The following is a 25,110-nucleotide window of genomic DNA, read 5'->3' on the forward strand; positions in this document are numbered from 1 at the left end:
GATGGTCTGTTTCAAGTGGGAGTGGTCTTGTTTTCAGGAGCCAGGCTGTGGGCCACAGGATTGGAGTCACACAGGTTGTACTTGGAGCTGCTACTTTCTATACAGAATTAACATTCATTTTAGTACTTCCTTTGTGCAGAGCCCTGTGCTCAGCTAAACACCTTTTGCTGAGTGTCTCACTGGGGCCTGGAAGAGACATTCTATCATCCTCCATTAAAAGGAGGAGACCAGGAGAGAGAGCTGAAGTCTCTTCCCCCAGGCCCCCTATACAATAATAACAATATTTAGTTTATACATACTGTGTCAAATATTGTTCTAAGTATATTAGCCACTCATTACCTCTCTGAGTTTAAGTTTCCTCATTCTGAAATGGGGTAGGTGATAAATAACGTCACCTCTTATTTTTGCTTTAAAAATTAAATTACAGTTCCTCAAAAACGTAAACGTAGAACTGCCATATGACCCAGCAATCCCAATCCTAGATATATGCCCAAAGGAACTGAAAGCAGGAACACAAAGAGAAACTTGTACACCAATGTTCATTGCAGCACTATTCAAAATAGCCAAAAAGTGGAAACAACCTAAATGCCCATCAACTGATGAATGAATAAACAAAACGTGGTACATACATACAACGGAATAGTACTCAGCCATAGAGAGAAATGAAGTCCTGACGCATGCCACAACATGGCTGACTCTTGAAAACATTATGCTGAGTGAAATAAGTCAGTCACAACAGAGTAAATATTATGTGATCCCACTTAATTGAAATGTGCAAATGTATAGAAACCAAGGAAATCCTGGTGGCATAGTGGTTAAGAGTTCGGCTGCTAACGAAAAGATCAGCAGTTTGAATCCCCCAGGTGCTCACTGGAAACTCTGTGGGGCAGTTCTCTGTCCTATAGGGTCTCTATGAGTCGGAATCGACTCGATGGCAAGGAGTTTATGGTTTATAGAAACCAAAGTTTATTAGCGGTTATCTGGGGGTAGAAGGAAGAGGGAAAGGGGAGTCTTTGCTGAGGGGGGCACTGAATTTCTGTGAATGGTGATGAAATAATTTGGAAACAGACAATGTGATGGTTGCATAACATGATGAATGTAACCGATGTCACTGAATTGTACAAGTAAAAAAAAGCTGAAATGGCAAATGTTTTGTTATATCTTTACCAAAATAAACCAATAAAAAAATCTGTTAAAAGAACAAACAAACAAACAAACGATATGCTCTGTGGAAACCACTGGATAAACATGGAGCAAACAGTCAATATGGTAAGTCGAAGATGATAATGATGGTTATCACTAATGGTAATAATTATCACTTTTGAGCATGCCCCTTGACTTTTGTTTGTTCACTTTCCCCCTCCAGAGATTAGGATTGAAATAAAATGGGTAAAATCCTCCTGTCCTAAATAAATGGTTCATGTTTCCCAGGCGAGAGGATGGGGGCTACTGCCCCAACTCAGCCCTGTACCCTGATCCCGCCCCTCCCTGAAGAGCAACGTGTCAGCAGCTCCATTACCATCTCTGTTAAACCCCCAAACCAAATTCGTTGTGGAGTTGATCCCAACTCATAGTGACCCTATAGGACAGAGTAGAACTGCCCCATAGAGTTTTCAAGGAGTGCCTGATGGAATCGAACTGCCGACCTTTTGACCATCTCTGTTAGCCAAGGCTTAAAACCTCACTAGAGAAATCTGCTCCAGCTGAAATGTTGCCTCCCTGATGTGGGCCACGCATCTCTGGCCTGGGGTAACTCTGTGCAGAAATCCTGAATGCACCAAATTCCTCCCAGGGACTCAGGCACACGCCGGCACATGCAAACACAAACACTTGCTGGCACTTCCGTCTCCTGCAAGGCCTATACCTCTTTCTGGGCCCACCAGCAGAATTCTACTGGGCAGAGCCAAAATAATAACCACAGACTATCCAAGTCAGCAGAGGCAGTGGTATGAGCGAAGGAAGGTGGTTCAGGTGGCCCAGGTGGAAAGGGAAGCAAGATCTCTGAATACTTATGGGACACAGAAGCCTGATGGGAAACTTTAAGACAAAGGGATGGTTCTGCCTCCTCTCTCCTCACTCCTCCCTCTTTGGGAGTAGATAGAAGAGGATGGGGAGAGGATTCCCGGAGGCACTGTCATAACTCAGCTGCCTTAAAGTCCCACCTGGCATATCTCAGAGGGGGACAGGGACAGATGAGGTGGATTTGAATGTGGTGCAGGCATGGAAGGGCTGATGCTATGCTTCCTTTGGTCTTAGCAAAACCAGAGGCCCTAACATGCCACTTGCATTTTCCCTGGTGATGAGCCGTAGGTTTGGGATGCCAACAGAGTCACCTACTCTAGACTCCCTTCTCTCAGCCTATCTGAAGTCTACCCATCCTTCCAGGCTCAGCTTAAAGCCTACCTCCTAAGGCAGCCTTCCCTCTCCGTCCGGCAGATCTTCTCTCCCCTCCTCAGAATCCCAGCAGCACTCAGAGCCAGAACCATGGGGCCCAGAAGTTTCCTCTTTTCTTTTTTTTCTAATTAATTAATTTATTGTACTTTAAGTGAAAGTTTACAAATCAAGTTAGTCTCTCATACAAAAAGTTATGCTTACCTTGCTATGTACTTCTAGCTGTTCTCCCCCTAATGAGATAGCACATTCCCCATCTCCTCCCTATATTCCCCATGTCTATTCAACCAGCTCCTGTCCCCTCTTCTTTCTCATCTCGCCTCCAGACAGGAGGTGCCCACATAGTCCCATGTGTCTACTTGAGCCAAGAAGCTCACTCCTCACCAGTATCATTATCCATCTTATAGTCCAGTCTAATCCCTGTCTGAAGAGTTGGCTTTGGGAATGGTTCCAGTCTTGGGCTAACAAAGGGTCTGGGGACCATTACCTCCAGGGTCCCTCTAGTCTCAGTTAGACCGTTAAGCCTGGTCTTTCTAAGATAATTTAAAATCTGCATCCCACTATTCTCCTGCTCCCCCAGGGGTTCTCTGCTGTGTTCCCTGTCAGGGCAGTCATCAGTGGTCGCCGGGCACCATCTAGTTCTTCTGGTCTCAGGCTGATGTAGTCTCTGGTGTACATGACCCTTTCTGTCTCTTGGAAATTCCCTCTTTTCTAAATGTTTGCTTTGTGTCAAGTTTTCCTTTCTTAGGTTCATGGCAAGGGCTTCGAGGGGAGAAATAACAGATCTCTTACACTCCCCACAGCACTCAACGCAACGGGCATTTGTAGACTGATGAGGGCATAGGAGGGAGGCAACTAAAAGAACCACGGTTCTTAGCTTCTAAGATTCTTACATTCTCATTTAAGATTCTGAGATTATAAAAGTTCACAAGCTCAAGTTTCTGAGATTCTATGACTCTAAGAGCCCACAGCTCTAAATTCCTAATTGTCTATGATTTTTATGATTTCATTAGTTTCAGACTTTCAAAGATCCTGAGACCAATGAAATAATAATAATTAAAAAAAAAATCACAGAAGCTGGGTGTTGCAAATGGTTAAAGGCTCAACTGCTAACTGAAAGGTTGGCAGTTTCAGTCCAACTAGAGGTACCTCAAAAGAAAGGCCAGGCAATCTACTTCTCAAGAGTCAGCCATTGAAAACTCTATGGAGCACAGTTCTACTCTGACACACATGAGGTCTCCGTAAGTCAGGGTCAATTCAATAGCAACTAGTTTTTTCTTTTTGGTGGGAGGGGATTTGCTATGAAATACTAATATTTGCAACTTAGAATCATAGTCTCAAAAGCCCCAGAGTCTGAGAAATCTGCCTTCTGATGAGAACTGGGCAGATTGAATAGTGACAGCTCCTGGGGCCCATCTAGATCTAGACGTGAGCTACCATCCGGCCAAGACTGGAAATGCCACTAGACAAAAGGCATCAGGATTCTCCTTAAAGACTCCTCAGTATATGCATCGCACACCAGACCCTCCTCTCCAGGGAATATCTCTGTAGGGTTATTTCAGATGTCGTTCTCAAGGGTCAATCCTGGGGTCCTCCCAGCTGCTCTGGTCTCTGCTACTTCCCCAAGCCCTGACTCCTGGGCACTAGAGGCTTCCCTTAAGGTGTTGGACAGAGCCTGCTGGGGGAGGAGAAGGGGATAACTGTGTGGATGGCAGGGTTGGGGACTGTGAGAGCGTTTTCAGCCACAGGGTTCTAGAATGCTCCCCATGATGTCAGAAAAATCCTGGGTCTTGAGGGTCTTAGGACTTCTCCAGAAGAGACACTGGTACAAATTTCCATGAAAGAGGGTAGAGAGAGGAGACGGGGCAGAGCCCAGGAGGAATTTCCCAGGGGCACTGTTTGATTCTCAGGCCCAGGAACTACAAGAGCTTCTCAGGCATTCTCACATCCACCCTTGGAATTGCTCTCTGTGTTCCCCTAGCTCCTACTGGCTCAGCTGCTTGCCACGGAGACACCTCCACCAATGGCTGTGGCTGCTGAACCAGTCAGAGCTCCCTCTCCCTGCCCTCAAATCCTCCCCCCCCCCACCCAGGTACACACGCTGGCAAACTTGGTGTAGCCACAGCAGGCAGAGCGCTGTGAAGGTTGCACAAGGGAAGGTGACTGGATACCCTCTGGACTCTAGATTGCTCTACTTTTCTAGCTCTGGAAAGGAGAGAAATGGAGGGAGAGAAAGAGACAGATAGACACGGACACACAACCCCCAAACCTCAAACCTAGAGTGCTACAGGCAGAGTTCTCCGGGATCCATGTGCTGGGGGTTGAAAGCATGAAGCTAGGTCTTACCTGAATCCTTTGTCCAGGGAGACGCACTTGGCCTCATGTTGACAGAGGTTTACCTCAGGCAGGCAGTGGTCAATCACTTCATCACACAGCTCACCTGGAGGAGTGGGGTCAAGAATTCAGGCCTCAGAGAGGGTCTTGGGGGGATACCCTGGCCAGAGGATCAGACTCATTTCAACCCCAGTCAGGAGATCATGGATATTAAGAACCTTGCATTCTCTTCCTTGGCTTATCCCTTCTTCTGTACCTCTGCCTCAGTTTAGCTAGCAGTGACAATGGAAAGATTCTAGTTCCTCCCCAGGTATTGTTATCGCATCATCAATTGCTTGATTATTCAGGGACTGCTGGAGCTGAATACAATAGGATGCCAGACCCCCACCTTGGGTTCTGTGCTTACTTGTTTCATTTCACACCCATTCATTGAGTGCATCCTGTGTGGCAGGTACTGAGCCATGTGCTGGGGACACAACAGTGACCCAGTCCTGTCCTCCTCCAACCTCATGGGTACATCTACAAATAAGCAGGCAATTACAACACAGAGTTCTAAGTGTGGTCATGGGAAGCACAAAGGGAACCCATAACCCTGCCTAGCAGGTCAGGGAAGGCTTCCTGGAGAGACTCATATGTCTTAGCAGCATCATCCACCTGTTAGAGATAAGTAAGCCCCTTGGATTTTCTCAGAGAAGCAAATATGAAAGGAATGTGGAGCTCTGGTCTCTGGATACATTTCCTCTGAAGTTCACAGTGCCATGAAATGCCTAACGGATCATAAATACCTGCGCCTGTAAGCCCTGAAAAGCTCACACCACCTGAACATGTGTTTTAGGAATGTGGGGTGAGACATAACAGCAGCTCTCTGAGTGATGTGGATTTTAAGGTCAGTGGTAGAACCGGAGCTCTGGGCTTCCTCAAATTCCACACAGTCAAGCCAGGTGGAGAGTAATCTAAGTGAGGGAACTCCTACCCATGGAAGTTCTCTTGGGGGCACTGGCAGGGGTGAGGGTGTGAGCAGGGGCAGAGAAGGCTGCCTGGGTTGCTGCTCCCAGGGGACAGAGCAGAGGGGGTCCTGGGGGCTGGCTGGAGGCAAACGAGTACAGACACAGCCTAGGACTCAGCCATCTGCTGGGTGGGGACAAACTGACCCCTAACCCATTCTGGGAGTTGTCCACGAGTCCCTCCTCTCCATATGTCCCCCTCAGCCTCTCCAAACTGCAGGGAGGACTGTGCTGTTTATATGCTTTCCCTCTTGCTCCCACCTGGAGAGATCCAGAGACACAGACAAGTGTCCTCGTGGGACTTGGGATGTTTTCTGGGACAGAGAAAAGTATGATGCCCCCTCTGAGGAGCAAATTTTCTCTTTCTGAAATCAGAAGTGTACCCAGTCCACTGCAGGTAGCAGCGAGTGCTCCACTGAGGGCAAGAAGCCCCCTCAGCAAGTGGCTTCTCAGCCCCCACTCCTCAGCTCTCCCTCCCACTGCCCGTTCTCAGCCCCTGTAAATTCAGTTCAAACCGCTCCTCTGCCACAAAGCTGATTTTAACCCTCTTTGCCCTCTCCTTTTTCTTAACTGCTGGGATTTTTGCCATCTCTCTTCTGGCACTGAATAGATTCTTGGGGACCGATGATTTAATTCTATACAAGGACTCATCTCATCTTACATAGACCAGAAGCCCCTGGTGAGCCGAGGGCATACCTTAACAAGAACCAAATCAAACCCATTGCTGTAGAGTTAATTCCAACTCATAGTGACCCTAGAGAGCAGAGTAGAACTGTCCCGTAGGGTTTCCAAGGCTGTAACCTTTACAGGAGCAGATTGCCACATCTTTCTCCCGGAGTGACTGGTGGGTTCAAACCGCTGACCTTTTGATTAGCAGCCAAACGCTTAACCACTGCTCCACCAGGGCATACCTTAGACTTCTTTATATCTCTAGAGGCTAATTCAGTGCTCTGCATATAGTAGGTATACAATAAACGTTGCCTGTTGTTAATTCAACTCTTGATGACAACTCTACCCTCAAAAGGTGGGAGATATAAGGGAGAAAAACCCTCAGTGGAATTCCCATGTGCTTTCTCCCTGCACGAAGGCTTGTTTGGGATCCCAGAGGTCCAGTGTTATATAGAGTAGGTGGTGTTCTCAGTCATCCTCAGCACACTCTAGCGGTCCCCAGAGTGTGCCTGGGGACCTGGCTATTGTGTTGAAGGCTTGATGAAGACACAGAACCTGAGGGGTGATGGGAGCTACGTGGTTTCCTCCTCTGTGGGTCTCAGCACTGCTCCTATTCATCTTCCATGCCCTTCCATCCTCCCACCTCACTCATGGCATCAAAGCCAGGTTCCAAAAGGCTAGGGTGTGGGAGTCCCGGTGTTGTACCGTTCTTGTTTTCATTCTTGCCTTAGGCTGGTATTTCCTACAATATTTTCCTTGACACAGTATCTCTGGGTTGGTAATGGCATCCAGGGGGATAAAAAAACAGCGCCACCATCAAATACGTTGAGGAACTGCTGGGTTAAACAAAGTGAAATGATTTTCTTCAAAGCAGAGCTTTTCAGAACCCCTAATATGCTAACATGTACCTTGGAGCTCTGAGAAGAAGGGTATTATTATTATACATAGCACTTCCCAAGCTTTTTGGCCCATGGAGCCTTTTCCTTGAAGAATTCATGGGGCTGAGGTTTTATGGAATTCCAGTCTGGGATATGCCACTTTAGGTTGATCCTATAACTAAGTGACACTTTGCTTTTTGATCTAGTGGTATACTTGTAACTGTCCTCATTACAGGCTATTAACATAGGAAATAAAGTTGCTGTGCTTTGGGGGTGGGTGGGTAGAACAATTATCCTGAAGGATAATCTCCTGTGGGACACATTTCTGAACTCCTGGGATGGGTTAGGTTCCTCCTGTGATCCTACAACCCCGTGGGTTTACAGATGTTATATTCTTATTCTATTGAACGCATGTCTCTCTATCCTTGACTATGAGCTTCATATCAGAAGGAAATTTGTCTTGCCTACTGTCGTATCCTCAGTGCCTGCAGAGTGTCTGGAAAATGTAGATTTCCAGAGAAGGTTGACTAGACCTGAATAAAGTATAAACCCAGGGTGAGTCCCGTTCTGCCTGCCTCAAATACCATTCGGTCTCTAGGGTCCCCAAAGGAGGGGATGGCCATCAACTAAGTGAACAGACAGCTGAAAGAGCCCTGGGGCTGCTTCAAAGGGAGCTAGTGATTTGCTGGAAGGTAGACTGGAGCAAATGGATAGGGCCTTTGGGAAGCTTCTCATGGGATATCTGGAGCCTTAGAGATTTAAGTCCTTGTCCACAGGGGGTAAAGAGGTGAGGCTACTGGAAGAGGCTAAGAAAATGATGTTCTTCTGGTGTATGACACCCCGCCCCACCCAGCTGCATGCACGCATGCACATACACACACACACACTCAGGTGCCACGGGGCTCTTACCAGTGTAGTTCGGTGGGCAGACACACACGTAGTTATTGATCCCATCCACACAGGTGGCATTGTTTTCGCAGTCATTGTCCTCACAGTCATCTGGGTTGACCTCACACCTCTGGCCCTCAAAGCCCAGGGGGCAGGAGCAGCTTTAGCGTCATGGGGGTTGGGGAGGAGGGGAGCCAGGTGCCAAGGTAGGTTGGAATGACAGCGGGGAGTGAAGGGTAGGCAAGGGGGATGAGATACAGTTAGTCAGGCTCCTCTTCTGGAAGGAGGTGGAGAGTAGCACATTTGGAGAAGAGAGGCCTCGAGGTCCCGGGCAGGAAGATTCTTAGTTCATCAGATGCTTAGGAGCCTATGTGGAATTTCATCTAGCCCCCTGTCTCAGGGCAATATGGTATCTCCCCAGGCCTTGGGTGGCTGCTTTGCCCCCGGGGCTATTTCCACCCAGAAATTAAAGTTTCCCTGCTGTAACTTGAATTCTTCCAGCAGTCCTCCAAACCTCCCTTCCTGTAGCTCCTCTGAGTGCTGTCTCTTTTGTATACAAAGAAATAGAGTATAACAAATATCCCCACTGAGTGACCTTCTCACTCTAAGGCAGCCCTTCTGTCTTGAGAGGGAGCAGAGCACAGAGGCCAAGCTCATAGTCTCTGGAACAGGATTTCCTGGGAATGAATTCTAAGGTCTGCCGCTTCCGAGCTGTTTGACCTTGGGAAAGTAACTGCAATTTTCTGTTCTGAACTTCCTTATCTGTTGACTATATCCCAATGGTGATCGTGAGAATTAAATGAGATTATACGAGTAAGACATTTAGAAGGGTACATGTTGTTGTATTAGCTGCCATTGAGTTGGCCCCGACACACGACCCCATGCGTGACCAAAAGAAACACCGCCCAGTCTTGCACCATCCCCATGATCACTTGTGAATCAGACTGTAGTGAACCATAGGGTTTTCACTGGCTGATGTTCAGAAGTAGATTGCTAGGCCTATCTTCCTAGTCTGCTTTAGTCTGGAAGCTCTGCTGAAACCTGGCCAGCATCACAGTAATAGGCAAGCCTCCACTGACAGACGGGTGGTAGCTGCACATGAGAATTGAACCCATGTCTCCATTTTCTCCATACTGAAGGTGAGAATTCTACTGTCGAACCACCACCGTCCCCAGAAGGGAACACAGCACATAGAAATTGCTCAGAAAGTTACCTTTGTTGTTGTCGTTAGATGCTGTTGAGTTGATTCTGACTCATAGCAACCCCATGTGACAGAGTAAAACTGCCCCACAGGGTTTTCTAGGCTGTAATCTTTATGGAAGCAGATTACCATGTCTTTCCCCCTTGGAGTGGCTGGGTGGGTTTGAACGGCAACTTTTCAGTTAGCAGCCAAGCACTTAGCCATTTTCACCACCAAAACCAAAACCCCTTGCTGTCGAGTTGATTCTGACTCATAGTGACCCTATAGGACAGAGTAGAACTGCCCTATAGGGTTTCCAAGGGGCAGCTGGTGGATTTGAACTTCCAACCTTTTGGTCAGCAGCTGAGCTCTTAACCACTGCACCATGATTTGTGCCACCAGGGTTCTTCAATTACCTTTAGTTCTAGACAAAACCACCCCACCTCCTTAGCCTTTCCTCAGGGATGGCATTTCTCCCTATCAGGCATTCCTACCCCTTCTGAGCTCCCTCCAGCTTGGGTGGGGGGAGGGACAGGAAGGTGATGGGGTGGGAGGACCCCTCTGGTGCCAAGACTGAGGTCTTCTGGTGGGCTTGGCCTAAAGCACCATAAACCAGCACAATGTATTTCCTTAATTTGTCTCTGGAGTGTCCAATTTCTTGGGTAAAAACTCAACCCACCTGTCCTCTGCCTGATCTTGGTCACATACCCAGGATTAAGCAGGAAGTCAGGACAGATAAAGGCTGGCAGATGGGAGAGAGGGGTGAGGTTGGCATTTGGGGATGGATGGCAGGCCAGTGTCTGATTCAATAAGCACTACAATGAATCTGGTTCTTTCACGGCCCAACCTGCTAGTCAGGGACTTACGCTTGTCCACAGGAGTGTGCTCTGGCTCAGATCTGCAATTCTAGACCTCTGTTTCAGAGACTGTTCTGATTTTTTTTTTTTTTCTTTAAATCTCAACTAGTAGAAAATGGATTTCTGTGTTCTTAGAATCCTAAGCGGGGGCAGTGGTGGTTCAGTGGTAGAATTCTCCCCTTCCATGTGGGAGACTCAGGTTCAATTCCCACCAATGCCCCTCATGTGCAGCCCACCATGTATCTGTCAGGGGAGGGTTGTGTGTTGTCAGGATGTCGAATAGGTTTCAGTGGACCTTCCAGACTAAGACAGACCAGGAAGAAAGGCCTGGTGATCGGCTCACGAAAATCAGTCAGTGAAAACCCTGTGGATCACACCAACTGATCATAGGAATGGTGCAGCATCAGGTAGCGTTTTGTTCTGTTGTGCACGGGGTTGCCATGAGTCAGGAGTCAACTGAATCGCAGCTAACAACAACAACTGAATCTTACTTAACCTTTCCTCTACAACCTGAAAACCAGGTCACATTTTCTATAAAAAGCCACGGGTTCTTGAGCTCTTGAGGTACAGCAAAGTGCTTCATATCCCCATTTTTGTTAGGGACCTCGGGTGTTCAAGAAAAAGGCTACTTCTTCAGAGCCAGACAGGGGGTAGGTTTTCACAGGTTAGTAAACCATGGCATTGCCCATTTGTCTTCCTGAAGATGAGTTACTTTGGCTCTCCCCAGAGTCTGAGCATTGCCTGGCAGTGGGCTGTGGGTGGCTGGTCCCGGGGCTGCTAGTGGAATGGACAGAGGGTGGGAAAGAGGCTAAAGCCTCCCCTGCCCTCATGGAAAACCTTGGTGAGGCTCGGGCAGACTTTAAGAACTAGTTAACTGCAGTGATTTAGGCAGTCTCATCTCCTGCCTTGGTCATCTTCTGTCCAGCCAGCTTGCCAGCCTTTTTGTGAGCAGAAGATGTGTCAAGATCAGAGACCCATCCATACGAAGGGGTACATGATGGCTTCAGAATTCTTACTCTTAGGAGAGAGCAGTGAGCTAAGCTTTCCCTGTCAACCCTTTGCCAACCTACCAGGTTCTGCCCTGATGAGGGAAAACTAGTCCATCTCCAGGGCCTCAGGGCCCAGTGGCTGCGGTGCTCAGCCCTGGCCTTTGGAACGTATAAATCACATGCACAAACCATGCCATCCCCAAGTATTGCGGCCTCATTACCTTCACCCTCCACTCCATTTCCAGCTCTTTACCCATAGATCTGGGACCTTTTCCTTTAAAAATAAACACTCAAAATATTTCAAGCTCATTTGACTCCTCAACAACTCCAGCTGAGGTGGGAGGAGTGCCATCACTGCAGAGGGGAGCTCTTTCTTCTTCTGAGCCTCCTCCTTCAGCTGTGGGGTGGGCAGAGCCTGGGTTTAGCCTGGAGGTATGTTTGCTGGCTGGGGCCAGGTCAGCACCGCGGTGATTCCCCTGTGGTTTCTTCTCTCCGCCTCTTCCCACCAGTGAGCAGGCCAGAGGTGGGTGGTTTGGCTGGCTCCAGGCAGTAAAATGAACTCTGCCTTGAATTTCACTTTCAAGAGTCAGAGTTTGATGGGGTTGGCTTGGTAGGTGGACATGTGGGTGGGATGAGTTCCCTGGGGAGAAGAATTGGGAGTCCAGAAGCTGATTTCTTTCACAGACCACACAGCAGCCACGCTGAGGGGCCTCTGGCCACAGGGCCTTTGGTAATAAGCTGTTTGCAATGTGAGCTCCACAACATTTGCACAGAGCTTGGCATCCCATGACCCCTCCTTTACTACTGAGGGGCTGCCGCCTAACCTACTGTCACATGAGGGATACAAAGGAGCCAGTCCCCAGCTGTCTGCTTTTGGCAGGGCCACAGACTGGAGAAAGTGGGCATTTGAAACCATCTGGGGAGGGTGGGTGGCAGAAAGGGCACCTTAGGTTTGGGTGGGGGCCTGATCCTACTCCTAGGACCGGGATGAGAAAAATTTAAGTGGCTTCTATCTCCTTTTATTCCTAAGATCTAAATGCTGGGGAAGAAAAAGGACTGGACATAAGGATGAAAGACCCAGGAACAAGTGAGTGTCAGCTTCACTGCTCCACGGATATGTGGTCTAGAGCAAATTCGTCTCAGTGGCTCAGTTTTTTCATCTGTTAAATGGGGATAGCACCTACCAACCTACTGGATATGGTTGCTATAAGGATTTAGATGAGACAAAGCAAGACAAGTGAGTATCTGGCACTTAGTGGGCACATGATCAATGTCACCTATTATCCTTCTTCACAACACAGAAAGGAATGGTCAAATTGCCAGGTTTGGTGGCTCTCTGAGCCATCATCCCATTCTTCTCTACCTTTAGTCAACAACTAGAACCTCCCTTGGAGTCCTCCTGGCTCTGGAGACAGTCTACGTGGATTCAAGTCCCTGTACCACTGCTTTTTGTGTGACCATGGGCAAAGCATTTATCCCCTTGATGCCTCAATTTCTTATCTGCAGGGTAAGGGATACTAGTACCCCTCTGGTAGTGTGTGAAATCATTCACAGGAAGGGCACATACTAGGCCCTCAGTGAACGTGGCTATGCTTCTTCATACCTGCCCTGAGGAATCTGTGGATGAGGCCCTAGAAAATAATGAAAGACCCAAAGGTGAGCTGTTACCTGAAGCCATCCTTGTGGGTCTCGCTCAGGTGGCAGGTACCTCCGCGCTGGCAGGGGTTCTGAATGCAGGTGTTGATGGGCATGCTGCAGTCCTTGCCCTGAGGAGCAGAAAAGGAGAAGCGCCTGGTTAGGGAGGTCTTCCATGGTGGCCATGACCCAGGAGCCCCTGGGAGTTCCAGCATCCTCTATGATGAAGCCAGGGAGATGGCACAAGGAGATCCTGGGACAAGTTTGTCATGTGGCTTGGAGAAAGCCAAAGGGATCCCTTCCCTCTGGTACTTCATAGTAGAAAGGAGAGGAATATTGAAAACTCAGGAGCCTGGGCTCTAGCTTCACTACTTCTTAGAATCTACAACCTTCTTTCTATTCCAAACTACAGGGAAAAAATCTGGCTTCACATTCTGGCTCCATGTCTTTCTGGTTGGATGACCTTGCATAAACCTCTTAACTACTCCAAGCTTACCTCAAAGGGCTGCTATGAAAATTAAATTAGACCTTTCACATAAGGAAGTGTTTAACATTACATGACATGTCTAACACATAGTAGGCATTCTGTAAGTGCTAGTAGATATCACTATTATTATTACTAGCCTCACTGAGGCTTAATATATTCCACAACTTGAGTTGGGTGGACTGTAGGCTGAAGTGTGGCCAACAGACCTTGCCCCATGTAAAGTGACAACCTCGTGGACTCATCTTTGAGAGGACTAGACTGGGGCTCAGGTTGGTACTGATTCTAAAGTCCCTCAGGTGATTCCAATGTTAGGCTAGCGTCTCAGTGATTTAGTGCTGCTATAACAGAAATACCACAAGTGGATGGCTTTAACAAAGAGAAATTTATTCTCTCACAGTCCAGTAGGCTACAAGTCCAAATTTAGGGCGTCAGCTCCAGGGGAGGGCTTCTCTGTCAGCTCTGGAGGAAGGTCCATGTCAACAATTTTTCCTTGGTCTAGGACCTTCTTCACACAGGAAACTCAGGCCTAAAGCACGTGCTTTGCTCCTGGTACTGCTTTCGCCGTGGTATGAGGTCCCCATGTCTCTCTGCTCTCTTCTCTTTTATATCTCAAAAGAGATTGGCTTAAGACACTATCTAATCTTGTAGATCTCATCAATGTAAGTGCCACTAATCCATCTCATTACATCATAGTGATAGGATTTACAACACACAGGGAAATCACATCAGATGACAAAATGGTAGACAATCATACAGTACTGGGAATCATGACCCAGCCAAGTTGACAGATATTTTGGGGGGACACAATTCAATCCATGCCAGCTAGGTTGAGAACTCCTGTGATAGAGCATTTTGGGTAGGGTGGGGTTCTTTTAGATTGAGTGGTCCAAGCAAGCCCTTCTGAGGGAGACGTTTGAGCTGGTAGGAGGGGGAGGAACATGTGAAGAGAAGGAACACCGAGGTCAAGGCAGCAAGGAGGGAGGCAGAGACTGTGGACTTTAAGATCCAATGTCCCAAGAAGCTGCCAAACCTGTGGCCTCATGGCTTCAACTTCTCCTCTGGGACATTGGGCCAAGGTTGCTCCCCAGTTCTGGCACTCAGCCCCTGCAGGGCCTGGTAAGGTGGAGCCTGGGGAGGTGTCTGCCATGTTTGTTTCTGGGCTGTGGACTCAGTGGCTCAGCCACCATGCCAGGTGTGAGTGATAACGGGAGCCCTCCCACTGCCTAACCACCTGCTCACCATCTGTCTGAGAAATTCCTCCTCTCTCGTCTGCAGCCCCAGTGCTGGTGATGGAACTGGACTGGGGCTTCCTGTCTGCGATGTTGCTTCCAATGGGGCCTGCAGCTTCAGGCCCAGGACAGCCACTGCTAGGGGCTGCCTTTCTCCTGCGATCTCAAACACTGGAGCCTCAGGCACAGGCCCTGAGCATCCACAGGCACAGGCCATGTCTGTCTGGTTCTCCTCATGCCTCTCACAGTTAATGGGCCCATCAGGGGTTTCTTGGAAAGCAGAAGGGTCTGGGTTTATCCTAAACCACAGCAATAAGTGGCTCCCTTTAGAAAGTCAGCATGTGGAATGGAAACTGCAATACTAATTCTCACCAACATTCATCGAGCATATTTTCCACTGCAGACCTCATGCTAAGAGTTTTATATTCATGATTGCATATAATGCTCACAATAGCCCTGCGAGATTGGTACAATTGTTATTATCTCCATTTTTACAGATAGGGGAAGGGAGACTGGGAGAGTGAGGTAATGTGTCCAAGACCGCACAGCGCTAAGTGGAAGAGGCAGTATCTGAACCCAGATGGCCCAGGCTGGCTTTGCACTGGGAAGCTCTATGCTAATCCACTTGTTCTGCCCCTCTCAGAACATGGGCTCTGGAGTTAGGCAGATCTCAGTACACAAGCTCTAGTTCAGCTGCTGTGTACCTTGATGAAATTACTACTTCTCTTTGAGCCTTGTGTTTATCATTTATAAAATGTTTTTACTCTCCTATGGAGTTAACTGGGGCCCTAGTGGCATACTAGTTAAGAGTTACAGCTACTAACCAAATGGTCGGCAGTTCAAATCTACTAGACGCTCTTTGGAAATCCCACAGGGCAGTTCTACTCAGTCAATAGGGTTGCTACAAGTCAGAATTGATTCTACGGCAATGGGTTTGGTTTTTTGTTTTTGGTATGGAGTTAACTGGGGTCCCTGGGTGGTAATGGTTAATGGGCTCAGCTAACTGAAAAGTTGGTGGTTCGAGTCTCCACAGAGGCACCTTGGAAAGGTCTGGTGATCTACTTCTGAAAAATCAGCCATTGAAAATCCTACGGAGCACAGCTCTACTCTGAAACACATGGGGTTGCCGTGAGTCATAGTAGACTCCATGGCAACTGGTTATGGAGTTAACTAATGATCAGTGGCACTGAGGAAGAAAGGTCTGGCAACCTGCTTCTGTAAAGGTTACAACCAAGAAAACCGTATGGAATACTTCTACTCTGTAACATACAGGGTTGCCACGAGTCAGGGGCTGATTAGACAGCAGCTAACAACAACAACAGCAATGATTAGAAATCATAAATATGTAAGGCACCTCACATATAATGGCAGCTCCATAAATAAAAGCTATTCTGATGATGATAATAATGATGGTGTTTATGGAGAAGCCCTGGTGGCACAGTGGTTAAGACCTACAGTGAGCTTCAGCTGCTAACCAAAAGGTCAGCAGTTCGAATCCACCAGCTGCTCCTTTGAAGCCCTATGGGGCAGTTCTACTCTGTCCTATAGGGTCACTATGGGTTGCAATCAACTTCATGGAAAATTTTTTCTTTTTTTAAATGATGACCAAGGGTCTGAGGCAGAGCAGAGTCTGGGTAATTAAAATACTTTTCTTCTGGTCTTTGGTTGGTACCAAAATACTCAGGACTGTGGGGTGGTAGACAAATGGCCCATGAAGGACAGGACAAGGGAGAACCTTGAGAAGCTCAAGGCAGGGTGCCCCTAGCCCCTGTCTTTGGCCAATCTCTATGTTCTGGGGCGCTCTCAGGTATCAGGGACTTCCAGCCGAATGTTCCCCTGTGAGTGACAAGGGTGGTGATGGTGGTGGAGGTAGGACTGTCTCTTTCAGAGCCTTAATGCCAAGCACAGAATTCCAGGAAGCAGAGCCTAGCGCTTGATGATGTGGTAATTGGGCCTGGGGGTGGGGATATCTGTCACTTTCATCTCCTTGAGAAATAGCTGCCATTGTCAATGCCTGGCACTTGATTCAACTTCTTTAGCCTCATTTTGCTCCTTGGCTGTCCTCCCAGTGGGTGCATGAAGGACATGGCTGGGCTTCTGGCTTTAAGGGAACAGGGAATAGCTACTCTTTCTGGGTAAATCTGCTGCAAAGGACCTCTTTAAAGTGTTGAAGAGCAAAGATGTCACCTTGAAGACTAAGGTGCGCCTGACCCAAACCATGGTGTTTTTGATTGCATCATATGCATATGAAAGCTGGACAATGAATAAGGAAGACTGAAGAAGAATTGATGCCTTTGAATTGTGGTGTTGGTGAAGAATATTGAATATACCATGGGCTGCCAAAAGAATGAACAGATCTGTCTTGGAAGAAGTACGGCCAGAATGCTCCTTAGAAGCAAGGATGGGGAGACTGCGTCTTACATACTTTGGACTTGTTGTCAGGAGGGATCAGTCCCTGGAGAAGGACATCATGCTTGGCAGAGTACGGGGCCAGCAGAAAAGAGGAAGACCCTCAACGAGGTGGGTTGACACTGTGGCTGCAACAATGAGCTCAAGCATAGCAACGATTTTAAGGATGGTTCAGGACTGGGCAGTGTTTTGTTCTGTTGTGTGTAGGGTCGCTGTAAGTCGGAACTGACTCAACGGCACCTAACAACACTAACTTGCTCTGGAGAAGCAGCCTTGGTGGCGCAGTGGGTAAGAGGTAGGCTGCTAACGGAAAGGTTGGCAGCTGGAGCCCACCAGCCGCTCGATGGAGAATGATGCAGCAGTCTGCTTCTGTAAAGATTACTGCCTTGGAAACCCTATGGGGGCTGTTCTACTCTGCCCTACAGGGTCACTGTGAGCTGGAACCAACTCAATGGCAAAAGGCTACATTCTCTGGAACCTCTTTCTGAGATGGGGGCAGGTGGGCTTCCCTAAGGCCTTTAGAAATCCCTGGAAGTTATTTAAAATGCAGAGACTACTTAATGGTCTTCTGGGGTATCCTTTTGGGGTGATGAAAATGTTTTGGAACCAGATAGAGGGGTAGTTGCACAACACAGTGAATGTACTAAATGCCACTGAGTTGTACACTTTAAAAGGGCTAATTTTCTTGATTGTGGTAAAAAATTACAACAAAACATTTGCCATTTCAACCTCTTTTTATGTGTACAATTCAGTGATATTATTTACCTCACCAAAAATGGTTACTTTTTTGTTATGTGAATTTCACCTCAGAAAAAAAGAGTGTACGGGAGAAGAATCTTTTTGGGGCTGGAGGTTGTGTTAATTATGTGAATTGTGAAGATGGTTTCACGGGGCTGGCCACGTGCCAATACATATGCAAATGTACACTTTAAATATGTGGCAGTTTATGGTGTGTCAATTTTCTCTCTAAAAAGCTGTTAAAAATTAAGAGTGCAGGCAATATGGGTTCAGAGAGCCTGGGGACAGGCCCTTGCGGTTGTCTGACTGTGTGGCTTTGGGCAAATGATTCCCACTCTCTCAGCCTGTCTCCTCACTGTAACATGGGGATGGTAATGGCTGCTTTATTAAAGACAGTGATTCGGGGATGAAATGAGGCCCTTTATGTAAAGCATTTTGTATAATACCTCGGTCATAGCAAGTGCCCAGTAAATATTATCTGTTTATAAAGAAAAAAATATAGCATCTCACCCTGAACTCAGAACTACTTAATCAAAACCTGCATTTTAATAAGACTCCAGGTGATTCCTGTGCACTTGAAGTTTAAGAAGCACTGTTCTGAGACACTCAACATGTGCATGAAGCTAAGGGGCTGAAAAAAAATCAGCCAACATATATGCTTTATCTCCTGCTATAGGTTGAACTGTGTCCCCCCCAAATATGTATTGAATTCCTGGCCCTTGTACCTGTGGATGTGATCCTGTTTGGAAATAGGGTTTTTCCTTTGTTATGCTAATGAGGCCACACCAGTATAGGGTGGTGTCTAAACCTAATCACTTTTTTTAAAAAATAATTTTTATTGTGCTTTAGTGAAAGTTTACAAATCGAGTCAGTCTGTCACATATAAGCTTATATACACCTTACTCCATACTCCCACTTACTCTCGCCCTAATGAGTCAGCCCGCTCCCTCCTTCCAGTCTCTCCTTTCATGATGGTTTTTGCCAGTTTCTAACCCTCTCTACCCTCCTATCTCCCCTTCAAACAGGAGATGCCAACACAGTCTCAAGTGTCCACCTGATACAAGTAGCTCACTCTTCATCAGCATCTCTCTCCAATCCATTGTCCAGTTCCTTCCATGTCTGATGAGTTGTCTTCGGGAATGGCTCCTGTCCTGGGCCAACAGAAGGTTTGGGGACCATGACCGCCGGGATTCTTCTAGTCTCAGTCAGACCATTAAGTCTGGTCTTTTTATGAGAATTTGGGGTCTGCATCCCACCGATCTCCTGCTCCCTCAGGAGTTCTCTTTTGTGCTCCCTGCCAGGGCAGTCTTCGGTTGTGGCCGGGCACCATCTAGTTCTTCTGGTCTCAGGATGATGTAAGTCTCTGGCCTAAACCTAATCACTTTTGAGTTATTAAAAAACCAGAATAGACACAGAGACACACATAGGGGAAGATAGCTGGCACATGAAGACCATCTATGGGCCAAGGAACACCAAGGAACGCCCAGGGATACTGACAAGGAAGGAATCCACAGGGCAGAGACCCTCATCTGGGCTTCAGAACTGTGACAAGAGAAATTTTGTACCACAAGGCACCCCTTGTGGTATCTGTGTTACAGCAGTACTAGGTAACTAAGACATTTCCCCAAATTTTAGTGGCGAAATAGTTACCCTTTGTGAAGTGACTACTGAATCTTGGCGTTGAGTAGGCAGATTAAGAACATGATCCCCTTTAGGTCTTACACACTGTGCTGGTAAGTGTGATTATTCCCACATACAGGTAAGGAAAGTGAAGCTTGGAGAGAAGTGGTGACTGGTGGAGTGGTTAAGAGTATAGACTTTTTTGTAAGGGATACCTTGGGTTATGGTTTTAGGTCATGCACTTCCTATTTATGGAAGCATGGGTATGTTATTTGATCTTTCTCAACCTCAGTTTCCTCATCTGTCAAAACAAAAACAACCCAAGAAACCAAACCAGTTGCCATCAAGTTGACTCCAACTCATGGTGACCCCATGTGTGCAGAGTAGAAGTGCTCCATAGAATTTTCAAAGCTGTCACCTTTCCGAAGCAGAGTGCCAGGACTTTCTTCCGAGGTACCTCTGGGTGAGTTTGAACTACCAACCTTTCTGTTAGTAGTTGAGTGCTTAACCATTTGCACAACCCAGGGACTCCTCATTGGTCAAAGGAGAGTAACCAAAAACCAAACCCATTGCCATCAAGTCAATTTCGACTCATAGCAACACTATAGGACAGAGTAGAACTGCCCCATGGGGTTTTCAAGGACTGGCGGGTGGATTCAAACTGCTGACCTCTTAGTTAGCAGCTGAACTCTTAACCACTGTGCCACCAGGGTTCCCAGAGGAGGGTAAAGGAACTCGTTTCATAGGGTATTTAAGAGTATTAAAGGAAATGCACTTAACCTGTTTCACAGAGGCCTGGCGTTACATAGATTAACAATAACAGTTATTAAATGTTAAACAGTGGCTGTTATGATTTTTTGTAATATAGGTAGTTCCCAACTTATGATGTACTCGAGTTATGACAAAATGCACTTACGAGCATCTTTTTTTATACACTTTATCATTAGTAATATGTACTACATACGATGTTGTAGTGCGTAATTTGCTGATATTATTCTCAGATGTTCACTTGCAGATGTCCAAAGATAGGATTTATAAAGATACTTATAGTAAAAGGCAATAATAATAATAATAACAAAAACTAAAAAAGAGATATTTAACTTACATCAGAACTGCCTAACAGTGGAGTCAGAACAGAACCCTATCGTAAGTCGGGGACTACCTGTATTGTGGCTTTCCAAGGTCACCCAGCTAGTCTGTGGAAAAATTGAGATATCTGGAAATGTCTAGACAGATACCTGAACTTTGAGTTTAGTTTTGTGAGTGTCTGGTGATTGTTGCCAACTCAGTAGCCCTCCCAAAAGTACTACCCCAGTTGCTCTGCTTAGGTGGGAAGGAAAGCAGGAGGAACAAACTCAGGAAGGAGGTGTGATATAATCCACAATGAAAGGACCCCTTTGGCTCAACCTGCTCTGTTTCACAACTGGGGAAACTGAGGCGAGGAGAAGAGTGGGGGCTTGCCCCAAGTTACGCAGTCAGGTAGGAACAGGCTCCAGAGGGTCCTGCCTGGTGTTCTTTCCGCTGCCACTTCCTCCTTTTTCCTACCCTGGAGTTTCAGACAGGTCCTGAAATCACAGTACTTGCCAATGGGCAGTGAATGTGGTGTCTGAGAGCACGGATTCTGGAAAAAGTTCTGAGCTTTGAATTCCAACTCCCTCACCTACTATCCTCAGTTTCTTCAACTGTAAAAGAGGATGATTTTAGGACCTGCCTGCTAGGGCTGTGATGATAGGTATACAAGATAATCCATTTACCTCATTTGGTACACTTTTAATACACTGCACCAAAAATCAAACCTGGTGCCATGGAGGCCATTCTGACTCCTAGCGACCCCATGTGTTACAGTAAAACTGCTCCATAGGGCTTTCTTGGCTGTAATCTTTACAGAAGCAAATCTCCAGGCCTTTCTTCTGTGGTACTGGTGCTTCTAGGTTAGTAGTTGAGCTCAAACGGTTTGCAATACCCAGGAACCTCTTCAGTACACGGGAGCCACTTCATATATGTCTGCTGCTAATATGACCATGGAAACCCTGGTGGCATAGTGGTTAAAAGTTTGGCAGCTAATCAAAAGGTTGGCAGTTCAAATCTACCAGGCGCTCTTTGGAAACTCTATGGGGCAGTTCTATTTGTCCCGTAGAGTCGCCGTGAGTTGGAATCGACTCGACAACAGTGGGTGGTTTTTTTTGGAATATTACCATTATAGGTTGAATTGTGTTAACCTGGAATGTACTTGTGAATGTGACCTTATTTAGAAACAGAGTGTGGTAGATGTAATCTGTTAAAATGGGCCCTCATCTCTTTGACTGGTGAACTTATAAAAGAGAAGAGACAGACAGAGACACATGGGAAGACCATATGGTGAGAATGGAGGCAGAGGTTGGAGTTATGCCACCACAAGCCCAGGAATGCTCGGGGCTACCAGAAACTGGGAGAGAGAAAAAATAATCTTCCCCTAGGGCCTTCAGAAAGAGCATGGGCTTCCTAAGAGCCTAAATTCATCTCATCGTCACCACCATCATCCTGTACCCCAGAATGGCCTAGGCCCCAACGTCCTCCTAATGGTCAAAATCTCTGTTCCAATTCTTCTGAAGTCTACAAGATATTCAGAATCTTGTGAATACAGTCTGAGCAAGTGACTCGATCCCCTGGTAGCCCTGTGGACTGGCTGTTTGCGCTGCCACTGATGGTCAGGGACAATCTTGGGCTTCAGATCCAGCTCCATTACTCTCAGACATGGGTCATTTTTAAATTTTTTATTGCGCTTTACGTGAAAGTTTACAGCTCAAGTTAATTTCTCATACAAAAATTTATACGCATATTGTTTTGTGACGTTAGTTGCAATCCCCACAATGTGACAGCACCCTCCTTCTTTCCACCCTGGGTTCCCTGTACCCTTCAATCAGTTCTTATCTCTTCCTGCCTTCTCATCCTGCCTCCAGACAGGAGACAGCTCAGGTCTATTTTAAAGAGAAGGAAGAAAAACTCAGAATGTGAGGTAGCTTACTTTTCTTTAAAATAGGGATGCCATTACCCACCTTCTAAGGTAGTTATGGAGCCCCGGTGCTGCAACGGTTGAGAGCTTAGGCTGCTACCCAAAAGGTCAGCAGCTCGAATCCACCAGCCAGTCCTGGGAAACCCTGTGGGGTAGTTCTACTCTGTCTTATAGGGTTGCTATGAGTTGAAATCGACTTGATGGCAATGGGTTTGCTTTTTTTTTTTTTAAGGTGGTTATAAAAATTTAAAAAGGGAATAAAAGCATAGGGTCCAGTTGAGTACCTGGCATGTAGTTGATTCTTAAAAAGATAATTACACGGGTATAGAGTTAGGAATGTTATAAATACACATGTCACAGACAGTTCTAGGAGAACACCTGGTTGTCCTTGATGGTTCACAGTGTCATAGTCTGATAATTCCTGGTGAAACCAGCAACAACCTGTTACTGATGGCCCACCCAACACTATAATATTAGGGACCAGCGTGTGAGAGAGATGGTAAAAGGTAGCAATATGCCAGCTTATTGAGTGCTTACTGAATGTCAGGTACTATCCTAGATGCCCTGCATACATTATCGTACATCTGATTACATAGGAACACTGAGGCACAGGCTTATTTATCCTATTTTGCAGACAGAAACACTGACGTTAGGTCCCTGGCCATTGCCACACAGCCAGTGAATGGCAAAGCTGGGATCCAAGCTGGCCCCTATGTAATTCTGCAGCCTGTGCTTTCTCCACTGAATCAATGCAAGAGAGTTTCAGAGGGCCCATGCCTCTTGAGTGTAGCTGCTTAATCTGTACCCCTGCTTCCTAATAGTCAAGTGTGTGTCTGTGTTTATGTGCATGTGTGTAGTGTGCATGGGTCTGGGACTCTGTGGTGGGTTTGAGGCCCTGGGGGTGGCTATCTAGGGCAGGAATGGCTGGCTAGCTTCAAAGGGAACCTCTGGTCCCAGGCCTATAGGTGGCGCTCTGACACTGTCTGCTAGAGGTAGTGCCTGTAGCTGAGAAAGTCACTAGGTAGCTCTGTGCCCCAGAACCAGTGGACCTCTCAAGCTGATACACACACATAAGACCTGGGGATGCCAGGGCCCCTCTCAGGCAGCCTGTGACAGGCCTGCTCCAGGCTACCATGGGCTATGTGCATTAGCTCGGCGTTGGGGCTGCCTAGAAGCTTTTTGCCCAGTGCATTCTGATGGGTGGCTTGGGAAGGTTGGAATCCGGGAAGTTGGAAGGGTTCAGAGAAAAGGATCCACCATAGCTTTGCTGACCCCACTGAGGGTAAGCAAGGGGCTCATTTACCCCGGAGATCCCCCAGGGGAGAAGACTCGGGCTTTGGAATCATACAGTCCTGGGTCCCAAACCTACTACTCACTAGCTTTGGGACACAGAGTCAATCCCTTTCAACTCTCTGAGACCCAGTTTCCACACCTGTAAGATGGGAATTAATGAGACTTTCCTCATTGGTTTGCTGGAGGTGTTTAAAAAGAAAAGTTGAGTAAAATGCCAAGTAGAGTGGCAGGCACACAGTCCGTACCCTATAGGTGTTAGTAGGGAGGCAGGATAACTGTGGCATCAGATGGTGCTGGGTGAGAAGGAGAGAGGGAAGAATTGTTCTGCAATTAGCCTGGATTTCTAGGAAGAACAGATGGGAGAGTTGGGGCCTCCACCCCCTTGCTGGCTGACCAAATGGTTAACACTCTCGCTGTTAACCAAAAGGCTGGAGGTTCAAGTCCACCCAGAGGTGCCTTGGAAGAAAGGCCTGGTGATCACTTCTGGAAAATCAGCCATTGAAAACTCTATGGAGCACAGTTCTACTCTAACACACATGGCCTCACCACGAGTCAGAACTGACTTGTAGTGTAGGTTGGCTCCGCATTCTAAGGCCTCTTAACCCTTCACCCCGGGCTCCTTATTAGTGTTGATCTAGCCCTATTTCAGGGCTGCCATCTGAGGGTACGGTTAGAGCGAGGTCTGGAAATTCTCTGGGAAGGGAAGTCAGGACAGTGGGTTCAACGGGTGCCTCTACTTGGAAGCACTTTAACTCTCTTTGAGTCTCAATTTCCCCATGCTTACCAAAGAAAATACAAATATTACATTTCCTTCTTAATCTCAGAGCATGATTGTCAAGACTATATGGGGTCCACCCTGACCGGCATGCACATGATATGACACAGCAGCCCCCACCAGTTCAGGGTAGAACAGCAGCGTTACAGGTGAATGTGACTTTGGGGTGACCTATAAAACGAAGTTGTCCAGGCTGCCCTAGGAGAAGCGTGGTTCAGCAGGGAAGAGTGCACATCCTGGAAACCAAGGCTGAAGGAGGAGTCTAGGGAAGCGTGATGGGGGCCTCGGTCCATACCTTGTAGCCATAGGGGCAGGCACAGCGGTACAGCTCCACCGGATCCTGACTGCATGTCCCGTTGTTCTTGCATGGACTGGAGAGGCAGGCATTGCACTTGGCCACAATGTTGATGTCCACTGGCCCTGGGCAGCAAAACCACATTATGCTGGTGGTAGGTACTCAGGTGAGGTCACTATCTCACCTCCCACCTCCTCTGCTCTGGTACCTTCCTAAGCCGGCTGCCAGCCGCTCCCCATCTCCATGCCCAGAGGGCAGCTGGCCCTGCTTAGACAGCACATCTGGTCCAGCAAGAGGCCCATTCATTCAGCCACTGCCCAGTGAGGAAGAATCACAGTGGGACCTCATTCAGAAGCACTTCGGCAGTCAAGTCAATTACCGTAATTAGCCTAATCTAATTTTGGTGTTAATCTGCAAACAATGCACTGTAATTAGGAAGACCCTGTG

General features: G+C 47.2%; 1 protein-coding gene across 2 annotated transcripts in view; it reads right to left on the reverse strand.

The window, feature by feature from the left end:
• Positions 1-25,110, reverse strand: part of SLIT3 (slit guidance ligand 3) — a 783,747-nt gene that overhangs the window by 55,440 nt on the left and 703,197 nt on the right. For both annotated transcript variants that reach the window (XM_049874285.1, XM_049874284.1), the window contains exons 26-29: positions 24,664-24,788; positions 12,859-12,956; positions 8,186-8,325; positions 4,738-4,831 (exon numbers count right to left, since the gene is read on the reverse strand). In XM_049874285.1, coding sequence (XP_049730242.1) covers positions 4,738-4,831; positions 8,186-8,325; positions 12,859-12,956; positions 24,664-24,788 — 457 coding nt within the window. The remainder of the gene's footprint in view (positions 1-4,737; positions 4,832-8,185; positions 8,326-12,858; positions 12,957-24,663; positions 24,789-25,110) is intronic.

This window comes from Elephas maximus, chromosome 2 (genome assembly GCF_024166365.1).
Source record: "Elephas maximus indicus isolate mEleMax1 chromosome 2, mEleMax1 primary haplotype, whole genome shotgun sequence".
NCBI lineage: Eukaryota > Metazoa > Chordata > Mammalia > Proboscidea > Elephantidae > Elephas > Elephas maximus.